This window comes from Ailuropoda melanoleuca, chromosome 9 (genome assembly GCF_002007445.2).
Source record: "Ailuropoda melanoleuca isolate Jingjing chromosome 9, ASM200744v2, whole genome shotgun sequence".
NCBI lineage: Eukaryota > Metazoa > Chordata > Mammalia > Carnivora > Ursidae > Ailuropoda > Ailuropoda melanoleuca.
In genome coordinates, this window is record NC_048226.1 from 70,976,910 (window position 1) to 70,989,906 (window position 12,997).

General features: G+C 32.8%; 1 protein-coding gene across 49 annotated transcripts in view; it reads left to right on the top strand.

Moving 5' to 3' along the window:
* The window catches only part of RIMS2 (regulating synaptic membrane exocytosis 2), a 611,447-nt gene that overhangs the window by 337,154 nt on the left and 261,296 nt on the right, over positions 1-12,997 (top strand). For 31 of the 49 annotated variants that reach the window (XM_034668424.1, XM_034668464.1, XM_034668427.1 and 28 more), the window contains 2 exons: positions 6,736-6,866; positions 11,766-11,937. In XM_034668424.1, the coding sequence (XP_034524315.1) occupies positions 6,736-6,866; positions 11,766-11,937 (303 nt within the window). Of the gene's footprint in view, positions 1-2,801; positions 2,850-6,735; positions 6,867-11,765; positions 11,938-12,997 lie in introns of all 49 variants that reach the window. The other 18 variants (XM_034668422.1, XM_034668421.1, XM_034668413.1 and 15 more) reach the window with 1 other exon arrangement.

The following is a 12,997-nucleotide window of genomic DNA, read 5'->3' on the forward strand; positions in this document are numbered from 1 at the left end:
TAAGTTACTTTGTTTTAATATTTTTCTGATGCCATTTTTAGTGATTATTTGTAAATATTGTACATATCCGTTTTGTATGCCCTTTTAAGTGGAATAAGTAGCTGAGGAATAGGTATGTAGCCTTCATATCTCCTTAGAAATTCTATAGTCTTTTTAAACCTTTCTGTAAATGAAAGTGTTTTCCTTCGAGCTTTTATCTATTATCCTTCATCGTCACAACCTTGTTATTCCAGAAGCTTTGCATAAAAGGAATGCCTTAAAGATAGTGGTGCAATATGGTACAGAGTGACATGAAAAATGCAAAACAAATTGTGTACAAATTCACTTCTTCATTTGTATAAGGCTGAGTTGTTACAGGTTTCATCAGATATTTCCTGTTTAAAATACATGAATTAGTATTAATTACAATTTGCAATGTAATATATAATATTTCACCATTCATGTATAAAATATTCAGAATCCATAGAGGCAGAAAGCAGCTTAGTACTTGCCAAGAGTTGGGACAATAGGGGAACGGGGATTGATTACTTCATAAGTACAGTATATTCTGGGGTAATAAAAAGTTTTGAAACTAGAGGAAGGTGGTGGTTGCACAGCATTGTGAATGTACTAAATCCCACTGAATTGTACACTTTAAAATGGTTATTTCTATGATATTTGAATTTCCTCTTAATTTAAAAAACTAGCAAAACAAAAATACGTTTTTATAGCCAAGTTTAATGTATAAATTTATAGGTGAAGATTAGGTTTAAATTACCGTAGATTGTGGACAACTGATTTCAGAAATCTGTGAGTTGCTGATTTGAGACCATTTTAGAAGATGGAAAATGTTTGCCTTAAAGGACTAATTTATTTCAAAGTGCTGTTTGTTTCAAATTAATTTTTTTTAGTTTATGGAGTAATATTTACTTGCAAAAGTCTTCCATTACCTTGCTATTTTGGGTCTAAAACAGACAGAACAGGTGAGAGAGCAAGGAAAATAAAATCTGTTTCCAAATTGAGTACTTTGTTAGTGCCTTTGTTCAGCCTGCCTTGTTAATCTCTATGCATTTCATACATCCCTGGTCCGTTTGCTAGAGTCCTATCCACCTAGAATTATGCAGACAGATATCGGTAACATACTCCGTATCTAAAGATTTCTTTCTTCCTTTGGAAATGTCTCCACATGAAAAGGAAGACTGCTTAGATTTGAGACTGCCTTGGTTTTTGGAGAGAGAGAAAGATGACTCATATGATTGATATCTGCTTTTAAGGTCTGCTTTCCTTTGAGTTTTAGATTTATGTCTTAAACAGTCTCTATCTGATGATAGTTCAATTAGGCAACAGTCCTCCTACTACCTATTATCTGTTTCCTTATAACAATGGAAAGGTCTGAAGCCTCTATTTATAACTCTTTGAATTAGGCAAGAGAGACATCCATGAAAAGTATGAGGAATGGGATGGAATCTTGGTGAAAGAAGCAGAATTAAATGCCTTGAAATCCATTCCCAAACCCAGAAATATGCATCTGATTTTGTTCCTGATTTAACCATTGGCATGCCTATTATAATAAAGGCACAAAATTCTGATTATTGTGGTGTCTTTTGGAAACTGTTTCAAAGTAAAAACAGAATAAGCCAGAAGAGAAAGAAAATTTGATTTTATTCTGAGAATTTGAAGTAGACTGACTTAATCAGATCTGGGCTTCCTTTTTTTTTTTCTTCCTTTTTNAGAAAATTTGATTTTATTCTGAGAATTTGAAGTAGACTGACTTAATCAGATCTGGGCTTCCTTTTTTTTTTTTCTTCCTTTTTTCTTCTCTTTTTCTTCTCTTCTCTTCTCNTTTCTTTTCTTTTCTTTTCTTTTCTTTTCTTTTCTTTTCTTTTCTTTTCTTTTCTCTTCTCTTCTCTTCTCTTGTTTTTGTTTTTGTTTTTGGAACCTGGCTTTATTTTCTACCTTTACACTATCTTACTTTTTGTTTGAGTCTGGGCAACTGTATGCAGCCTTTTCTACGTCTCGGTTTCCTCATCTCAAATTAGACATAATAGCAACTACCTCCTAGTGTTGTTGGAGGCAATGAACTTGAATAAACTGTCAGTAAAAGCTTGGAAGACTATAAAGAACTATAGAAATAAAAAGAAATAAGGTATTATCATTAATAAGTGTGATTAGCAATAAAGTGTTATCTTGAGTGGTACCTAATAAATGTTTAAAAGTGGTTTTTAAATACTAGAATCTGGTATAAATTCTTAAGATGTGAATCAACTAATTAGTCCAGTGTCTTCTGCACACTTTCATCTTACCGTGTTTATTCTTTTAAGAAATGCTAAAGCCAGCTTGGTTAATGTTTTTCAAACTTTTCTTAAACATATTTTGGAGAAGTCACACAATTACTTCTACAGATGACTTTTCACTATAATTCTATGATGCGTTTTCATGTAACATCTTCTTGGACTATGATTTTTTTCTATGGTAGTGTGTTTAAGGGTGAAACCTGAAATTTCTTGGCTCTTGGATTATGTTTATACTCATTCTTTCAGAGTATACGAGCCCAAAAGTGTCATTTTACATTGTCTTAATTCCTGTTATGTTGATTATATTTAAAAATACTAAGATTTTATATAGTTTTTATATGTTTTAACATTTTGGAAAAATTAACTTCTTCATTCTATTGAAGTACTTAATTTAGATATATATTGTTATGGAAAAAGTATACTTAAGGGATAGTTTTATGTGTTTATTTTACTTTTGGTCTTTTAGTTCCAGCGTGTTGTCCTTTTTGGTTTTGTTTTATTGCTTTTTTCTTTAATTTTGCTTACCAGAGCCAAAGCCTTAGTAGAAGAACAACGCCTTTTGTTCCTAGGGTTCAGGTAAAGGCCTTGTCTGCCTGATAGAAACTAAAGTTGTGTTTTAACCCTTATTTGTATGTTTTTGGAAAATGCGTAGTAGGAAACTTTTTTTGGTATGTTGCTCCAAACCATATTATTGACTTTCAAATCATTTTATAAGCCAGCTTGTAAAATTCTGCATGGGGATTAAAATACAATAAAAATTTAAAGAGACAATCTTTGTTAGTGATTTTATATGATGAACCGAATACTAAAAGTCATAGGCTTCAGACTGTGCTTATATATATATATATAACATTGACAAAAATAGCTAATTTTATACTGTTGATATTATCCTTTATTACCCTAAGGTTGCTGTCTCTTTAAATCATTCATTATATCACTTAACATGTACATTCTCTTGCATTTTCCAAGCAACAACTCCTTGAGGAGATTGGCAAATAAATTTGTACCTTACCTAAAATATGAATTTTATGCATATTATATATAAGGTTCAACTTTGGAAAGTGTATTACTTTGAAAGAACAAAATAACAATCTAAATAAAATGTGTTGGGTTTATGTTTACATTTTGTAAATGAAATGTCGTTTAATTTTACTGTAATACTTGGTACAAGTTGTTTGCCTCTTTTCATTAGGAAACCCTTATATAGTAAAGTAATGACAATATAGTTTTTTCTTTTTTTGAAAGTAGTAGTATGCTTTCCTTGCTTTGCTGCATGTTTTTTTGTTGTTAGTTTTGAATAATACTAATTTAGTTTAAATTTTAAAAATTATAGTTGTTTTAGTTAATGTTATTTAGAATTAAATATTTACTTCTGCTGTTCAGTTCTCCTTAGGAAATTTAAGAATGCATACATGGTAAAGCTGGAATGATTGTTATATTAAAACAATTAAAATGATGCCAAGATTTCTATTAATGAAATTGAGCTAAAATAAGAAGTATGTCATATCTAGGATTGTGGAGATATATTTGTTACGTTTTGGAGAAATCAACATATATTTTAACTATTCATTTGAAAAGCACAGATAAGAAATTTAGGAATGTGATAAAATAATCTAGCTAATAAAATAATTCTGTTTTGATAAGGTGAACTGGATATCTATTAAAAACTTCAATGCAAGTCCTGTAATATAAAATAAAAAATAGGGCTATTGATCAAATGCCTAATTTAAGACCGTTTATTAAAAGTTGTAATTTTGGGGGTGCCTGGGTGGCACAGCGGTTAAGCGTCTGCCTTCGGCTCAGGGCGTGATCCCGGCGTTATGGGATCGAGCCCCATATCAGGCTCCTCCGCTATGAGCCTGCTTCTTCCTCTCCCACTCCCCCTGCTTGTGTTCCCTCAGTCACTGGCTGTCTCTATCTCTGTCAAATAAATAAATAAATAAAATCTTTAAAAAAAAAAAAAAGTTGTAATTTTGGTTAAAAAAATCAGTAAAATTAAAAAGTGCCTGTTCTTTTAATCTATATTATTTTAACATTTATCTATTTGGAAAGTATGATTTAATAAACTGTGAGGTATAATTGTAAAAATATGAAGGCCATATGCCTAATATCTGTATGAAAAATGAATATTATTGACAAATGATATTTTTGGTTTTCTATGGCATAAGAAAATCTAAAAAGAATACTCCGTATCAAACATTTGCAGTTATGTATCTGAAATGTTTCCAACAATTTTAGAAGAGTAAAAAAATCGCCTGTGGAGATGGCAAAGGTTTAATCTCATCCCTCAAAAACATGGACAGAAATCAGTGATTTTCTCCAATATGAGCTTAGTCTAATAATAATTATTATTGTTTCTTAGTTTCTAAATGTGAAGTTTATCAGAAAACTTTTCTTTAGCCTTTAGAATCTTTTTCTCTTTGAAGTGCCTAATACTCATGTCATGATCCTCAGAGAAGGATTTTTTATATCATGGAAAAATAAAGCCATCAGCTTTTTTATTGCTATAGAAAATAGAGAATATCAGAAATTAATGTGTTTTTGGTGACACATTTTAGAGGAACCATGATGCTATCTGACAACATCTCTGTTTCATCTCATATTCTAGATATTCTTGTATTTCTTACTTTTGTTGTTGTTTTCCCCTTATGTCTTTTGGCAGAAGAATATTTTTTTTCTACTGACCCTCATCTGTATCTATGTTCTCATATTGTTACACAAGGAAATATTGGAGCTTTTTTTCTATTTGCGTGTTAGAGTCTTTTTTTTCAGGTTGTTGATCCCCTAGTCTAAGGCAGTGGTTCTCAAACTTTAGATGCCTATGAGAATCACCAGGAGGATTTGTTAAAATGCGAGTGCCTGGGCCCGGTTCTGATTCAGTAGGTGACAAGTGGGCCACAGGAATTTGTTAACTTTTTAACAAATAAACAAGATAACACAGATTGTAAGGAGGTTAGGGAACCACACTTTAAGAAACACTTCTCTAGAGGCTGTACCTGGCAACTCTATTAGGAAAATTTTGTTACACAACAGCAAGATAATACCTGCATTAAACATAAAGACTTAGTACAACATAAAGAATAATAATTATAATTTTTAAAAATTAAGTATTTCTTACTATTACTAAGAGGGAGAATTCCATTTGACTGAAAAGCAGGATAAATAATTTTATATACCCTCTGGGCCATCAGTCTTCCTCTTCTGACTCAGAAGTCTTGCTCAGCCTGTCATTCTCTAAACTGTGGAGTGAGGGACACAACAAAACCATGCTAGAATTGGAACTGCACTACCAGTATATCATATATACATACATATATTTTTTATTTTATATGATTTTTTATATGAATGTATGTATGATATGTATTTATTTATGTATGTCAGAGCCTGGCCCAGACCTGACTGTCCACTTCAGGAGGAGAGGGAAGGACTGACATGAGACATATATTTAAATTTTTTAAACTGCTGCAAATATTGTGCATCCAAATTAAAGGAAAAATTAAACTATTAAAAAGCGTATAAACCACAAAACTATATATAAACCGTAACTTCATTCCCAAATTTCAGATTTTGGATTCGGTGTCAAGATAGTGGTCAAAGATGTGCTGAGTTCTGAACCAAAATGTGGGGTAGAGCCATAGTTATAAATCCTGACATGGTAGAAACAGCCAGCTAGGTGTGGGAGTGTGAGGTCTGTGTGTGGGAGGTGATAATTGTTAAATCAAATGAATTTAGCAGCTGGATGTGAAGTTCTAATCCCTGATTATGTCATAGGGAAATTACTCACATTTTCTCATCTCAAATGATAAAATATACCCTATTATTCTAAGGATGTGATACATCTTCCTCACTAATGAAAAAGGGACTGACTTTATGTCTGTGTAAAAAAAATCTATAAAGATGAATTTATTATGCTTTTAAATCCAAACTTAAGGAGTCTATTGACTAAAGCTACTAGTAATTCTACCTGGCTTATAATCTTTGAAATGTCTTTTTAAATGAAATGTTTTGTCTTTTAAAACATTTGCTTAAAAATTCCCTGTGAATGCCATATAAATAAAGTATCTATTCAATTCATTTGAGCAGTTATTCTGAACTCATTATTGTAGGGGAGCTAAAATGAACCACAGTGATTCTTGCATAAAGATAGACACAGAGTAGTCATTGTATATAAAGTTCTTAGTTACGGCAATGTAATTATTATATGCATGTTAATAAGCAATCAAATTAGGATAACAAAAACTCAAGTGTTTTTTCAATCAACCCAAAATATCTGAATTATTTCCTCTATTCATTGAAGTTATTATAGCATATCCTTTTATTTTAACTGTCTGGAGCTTACTAAGTAGAACTTACTGTCTGTGCTCACATTAGCATAAGAGAATGGGGCAAAGATTGGGAATGTAAACATTATGTTATGGTATTCAAAGTTTTGAGCTGATAAATGAATATTTTTCCTTTTCAGATAAAACTATGGTTTGACAAGGTTGGTCATCAATTAATAGTTACAATTTTGGGAGCCAAGGATCTCCCTTCCAGGGAAGATGGGAGGCCAAGGAATCCTTATGTTAAAATTTACTTTCTTCCAGACAGAAGGTAGGGATGTGAAACAAAAATAAATGTTCTTGAAAATAAATAAGAAATGTTAATAACAGTGGGTGTTTCAATTCTGCCTTATTTATTTTTATATATCATGCAAGTCAGATATTTATGAAGTTTAACATAAGCATGATGATTCATATTATTCATGTGATTCACATTAGTCTTCAAAGCAGGGACAGTATATGCCTCAAGATTGTTTTAGAACTTGTATCAAATGTTATAATATAGATAATTTTATTGAATATTTATTTTACATTGTATGGATTCTTAAATGATGTATATTTTCATTTGTCAAAATCATTAAAAATTATACTTTTTAAAATCAGATGCATTTTTAACACAATCTACAGAAGCAAAAAACTGGAAATGATGATAAAAGGTACTCACCATATTCCTTTACAACTCCTACTTCCTCATACTGTCATTTCTTTATGTTCCATAAAATTAATGAGTGTTTCATACTTCACCACCCCGTATCATCAAGGAAACTTTACCACTGGGCCCAGAATCAGCTTCTTCAAGCATCATTGGTTTGTGTTCATGCTAATTAGCATAAATGATATTGCTCTGCCCTAACTTAAGCAGAGGAATTAGGATTGGAGAAATAGTTTTTCAAAAATTGTCTGATCACTTTTAATTTCTGGAACATAAAAAAATAAAAGAGATTTTTGAATAGACGTCATGAAAAAAGAAAGAATTAATGGCACCAATTACCTTTTCCCTGGCTTTTCTGCATCCGTAGTTTCCAGGACAGAGTGTTCTCAAGGTCTGGTCATTTTTTCTCAGGCTGGAAGTGGCCAGGCACAGATGTGATCTTCAACATGTTTACACACTTCTGGACCCTCATGTACTTAGTTCACGTTGAAAGTCATCAGAGTTGAGTGCCCACATATCATCTGAAGAACAATCTTTCAAAGAAAAGGATAAAAGAAAGGAAGTAGGCAATTAACAAAGGCCTTCCATTTTATTTGATACATATTTTGAAGTGAAATTTGTGAAGAAAATCCCTCAGAAAATATGTCAAGGTGCCATCCCATCCAAAGTGATTAGAAACTGTTTGCCGTATAATTTCATCTTAGAAAATTTGCTTGAAGAAAGTTGTTTTCTACAACTTAGGTTGTCTTTTGGATAGGGATATACTTTGATAGGCAAAGGAAGAAGAGATGATATTCATAACTGGGGCTTTGAAATCTAGCTTACACTTTAGTTGGATGACAGATTTCACAGCCACATTCCCCTGCCCTCCTGGAGGCCACATCCCCTGGCTTCTTAGAGCACACCTGGTTTCTAGTCCAAGCATTCTTAGAATGCCATCATAACAAGCTGCGAGAAATGCTGCCTTCCCATCTATCTTCTTATGGGTACATAGAACTAAAGTGTCTACTTACTCAAACCTTTGAAGAAAAATATTTTTGAAGATGATAAGTCTTTCAAATTATGGAATCAAATAATAATATTTGATTGTTTATTTTTGTTTAGTTTTATTTTATTTTACATACCCTCTCCTTTCTGAGCAGATCTAAAATGGAAAGGAAGGTCCCCTTCACCATCCTTTATATTGTAAATGGAGTGTTTTTTATCTTTTCTCAACACCAAAGGATGTGGGAAACACTTTAATATTTCATTCTCAAATTATTTCTCAGCTGTTTCCTTGTCAATTATGAGGAATTTGAAGAATATTTAAGCAAGTTTGTTGCTTACTTTATTGATTGATAAAGTTGTGTCTGGGTCTTACCTTTATTTATTTGAGAGAGAGAGTGAGCGAAAGAGCACAGGAGCAGGGGGGGAGGGAGAAGCAGTCTCCCCTGCTGAGCAGAGGGCTGGAGGCTGGCCTTGTTTCCGGGAGCTTGAGATCCTGACCTGAGCTGAAGGCAGATGCTTAACCAACTGAGCCTCCCAGGAGCCCCAGGGTTTTTTATCTTTAAAAGAGAAAAGAATTCTTTCCTGAACTCAGAAACAGCTACATTATCATCAATTTTTTTTTCTGTTGATACAAGTTTTTACACATGCATAAAGGACTGTTTATGCTTTTGGTATGAATTATTTCATTTTTCTTGACAGTTTTTCTGGGAGAAAAACTATTTGAATAGGTGAATGTAGAAAATAATTGATGCCTTTTTATTGGTAAGAATTCCTGGAGGGCCACGTGAGACTGCATTGAAGAGATTTAGACTGGAATGTCACTATGCTAGTTAATCCATTTAAAACACTACTTTCTAAGTAATGAATTATGTACTCTAAAAAATAGCTGGGTGTGCTTTACAGTCTTTTATATCTTGAAGTAAAGTTGGTTTTCAGTCAAAATACATTTCTTTCTCTCATTTTGAGTAAACACATCAAGTCTTTGCGTACAGTTACTAAAATAAATTAGATGGAAACCAAAAATACCAGTAGCATGAAAACACATAGAAAAAGCTTTAGGTTGGATTTAATTTAAAAAAAAAAAGTTTCCATTCTTAACAGGTTAATGATGCTGTTAGAGATCAATGATCTATTTTATTGCTGTTTTGCTGCTATTTTTAAAAAAAATCTCAATAGCATGCATATTGATCTTAGTTTTTAAATACTCTTAGCAACTTTTCTGTCTTTGACTTTTACAACCTGATCTTATTTTGTTTGTTTCTTTGTTTTAAAGATTTTATTTTTAAGTAATCTCTATACCCAACATGGGATTCAAACTCACAACCCCGAGATCAAGATTGGCGTGTTCCACTGACTGAGCTGCCCCTCCTTTTTAACCTGACCTTATTTTGAAGGCTTTTGTTATACTTCCAAAAAAAAAAAAAAATCATTCAACTTTTTTTTTTTAACTCCCTGAAGATAATTTTTCATGGTTCTTTGCATGGATTGGTGCTTCAATACACACTAAATTGCCTTATTAAATGTTAATTGCATATGGTGGGTGTGCGAAGAATTTCAGTGATTATCTACTCTCCTTCCTACCCAGTATAGACATCCTTTCTGAAATAGTCGTCTTTCTTTGAGAACTTTTTTCACTCCTTAAGAGGAAGTCAATGTTTATTTTTCTATTCCCTTTCAGATTAAAGTAAAACCTGCAATTGTTGAATTATACAGCAAGGCTCCCACTCAGTGCTTTCTTCCTGGCTTTAAAGGAGGGAACTTTCTCTCTTCATAGGGTCTCATAATTCATTTTTTAAAGTGTGGAATATATGTAGGTGCTTTATAAATATTTGTGAAAATTTTAGATGAAGAGAGGGGATGACAGGAGCAATAAATCATAGTTCTTGTTATTATTCTATTATTTTGTTATTTTTGTTTATAATAGCACTTTTTCATAACATGGAATAAGGTTAAAATTTCCTATGTGGGTTTCCAAAGTTATTTTCCTAATAAGACCATAGAAATTAATAAAGATACATTGTTTTAAAGTGGCTTTCTGCCATATTAAATATATGAGCTCTGGAAACATATGTGCCCTTGATTATTTAAATCCAATCCGTGTTGAGCATGAAGCCCTGTATTCACCTAGGAGAAGTTGCAAAGCCTCCCCAATTCAGAGACACCTGTCCTTTCTTAGTTCTCCCTGCTTCCTATATTCCAGCAGCTTAGAATTTAGTTGTGCTGAGGGAATTTGTCTACTCAGAGTTTATTGTCCATTTCTCACTTCAAACAAGCTCTCTAGATAGCTTACTGTTTTCTTCCTAGGTGATTTTCTTTATTCCTATTCAGCCATTGAATCTCTCTAATAAGCTAATGATCTCCAAAATGAATGGATGCACCCAGGGGATCTAAGACAATCTGTTAAAGTTCAGGAAGAAATATTTGATTTTCTAAATTTTCACCTAATTATTTTTAATTTCTAATTTTGTATATTCACGAATTGACACAATATATTAGTACCACAGTACAGTAATAATGTGTATGTATTTTGTAAATATATATGCATATAATGGGATGCCTTATCATTAACATTCACTTGATAGAGATAATGCAGTTAAAAAAAGTATGGAAGCATCCGAGATGGACATCCCATCTGTCAGGGATGGCCAGCTGCATTTCCAGCCCACGTTATAGTGGCTACCTTACATAGAAATCGCTTTACAGGGGCACCTGGGTGGCTCAGTCGGTTAAGCGTCTGACTCTTGGGGGACCTTGTGCACTGGTGGTGGGCACGTAAATTGGTGTAGCCACTCTGGAAAACAGTATGGAGCTTCCTCAAAAAAGTTAAAAATACAGGGGCGCCTGGGTGGCTCAGTCAGTTAAGCAGCGGATTCTTGATTTCAGCTCAGGTCATTATCTGAGATGGAGCCCTGTGTGCAGCCCCACAGGGCGTGGAGCCTGCTTAAGTTTCTTTCTCTCCCCCTGCCACTCTCCCTCCCTCTCTAAGAAAAGAAAAAGAAATAATTTTACAGTGCTTTTAAAGATCCCATAACTGTCAAATGGGCAAGTATGTATTTCTTTATGCAAGAAAGTAACTTAGTAAAGTGTAATTATAATTGCTCAGCTGAACTATATGGATATAAAGTTGTGAACATCACAGTTTTTTGGACTTTTGTGCAATTACGCTTCTGTGGTGTGAGTATTATATGCAGTCTTACTGGTTCACTGCCCTTTTGAAGGTTTCCAATAGGGCAATATGTTTAAAAATATGGAGAGTTAATATTTTTCAGTCTGGTTTTATTTAGATTTTGAGAAAGATGAAGTTTTTAATTATCATGAAAGGTTTTCAGATTTATCGAAACATTGCCTTTATAAAGTGATATAATTATATACCTATAAATTTTAATAGGAATTTAAATTTTTATAGTATTTATAATGTATGATAAGTTTGTGGTAAAACTTCACTCCCTGCCTGAAAAATTTTAAGAATAATTTTTAGGACAAAACTTAAAAGGTTTATGTAAGTTCATATATTCTTATTTTTTTTTATAGTGATAAAAACAAGAGAAGAACTAAAACAGTAAAGAAAACATTGGAACCCAAATGGAACCAAACATTCATTTATTCCCCAGTCCACCGAAGAGAATTTAGGGAACGGATGCTAGAGATTACGCTCTGGGATCAAGCTCGAGTTCGAGAGGAAGAAAGCGAATTCTTAGGAGAGGTATCTGGAATTATTTTAAAGCTGAGACTATTCATGTCGTCTTAAATACTTTTCTTTATGTGATTATCAGTAAAATCTTATATTTTGAATATCTGAAAAAGTAAACAGTTTCTTTCATGGAATGAATTTAGCTACTACTCTAAGACAAAACATTGATGCCATAAACAAATGGGTTTTAAATAATCTGTGACAATTTTTAGATGTTTATTCCTGTTGTAGAAATCTAAGTGTTGAATGCTAAAACGTTGGTTTGTGTTTCACAAATGTATGGTATTTGTGGCAGTTAATATGGTTCTATTTAGCTCCCGTAGGTAAATAGCGATTTATCGTTATGCAGCAGTTCTAATGTGCATCACCGCAAACACTGGCATCTTTGCATAGGACGCTACAAGGAAATAAAAAGAGTCATTTATTCCTGTGGACTGATTTCCTTTGCAAATTTATTAAATATTCATACTATAAAATCCATATTATGATATGGTTTGTATTAAAACTCTATTCTTCACTTTCTTTCCTGTTTTGAATTCTTAGTGGCATGATGTGTTGAACAGAGTTTTAAGTAAGACAGGCTTTAATTCGTATTTATACCTTTCTCACGTACCAGCTAATATGAGCTCAGACAAGTTCTTTTTTTTTTTTTTTAATTTTATTTATTTATTTGACAGAGATAGAGACAGCCAGCAAGAGAGGGAACACAAGTAGGGGGAGTGGGAGAAGAAGAAGCAGGCTCATAGTGGAGGAGCCTGATGTGGGGCTTGATCCCGTAATGCCGGAATCACGCCCTGAGCCGAAGGCAGATGCTTAACCGCTGTGCCACCCAGGAGCCCTTAGACAAGTTCTTTTAACCTTTGTTGGCCTTGGTGTCCTTATCTGTAAAAGTTGAATAAGACCAATCTAGTAGTTTTTTTCTGAGAATTAAGATAACATATGACATCATTCTTAACATACAGTAGACACTTCTAATTTGGTTTTGTCTCCCCATTTAACAGTTTTTGTAAAGGTTAAATTAATAAATGTAAATAAAAATGTTTTTAAATTATCAAATGGTATACAAATATTA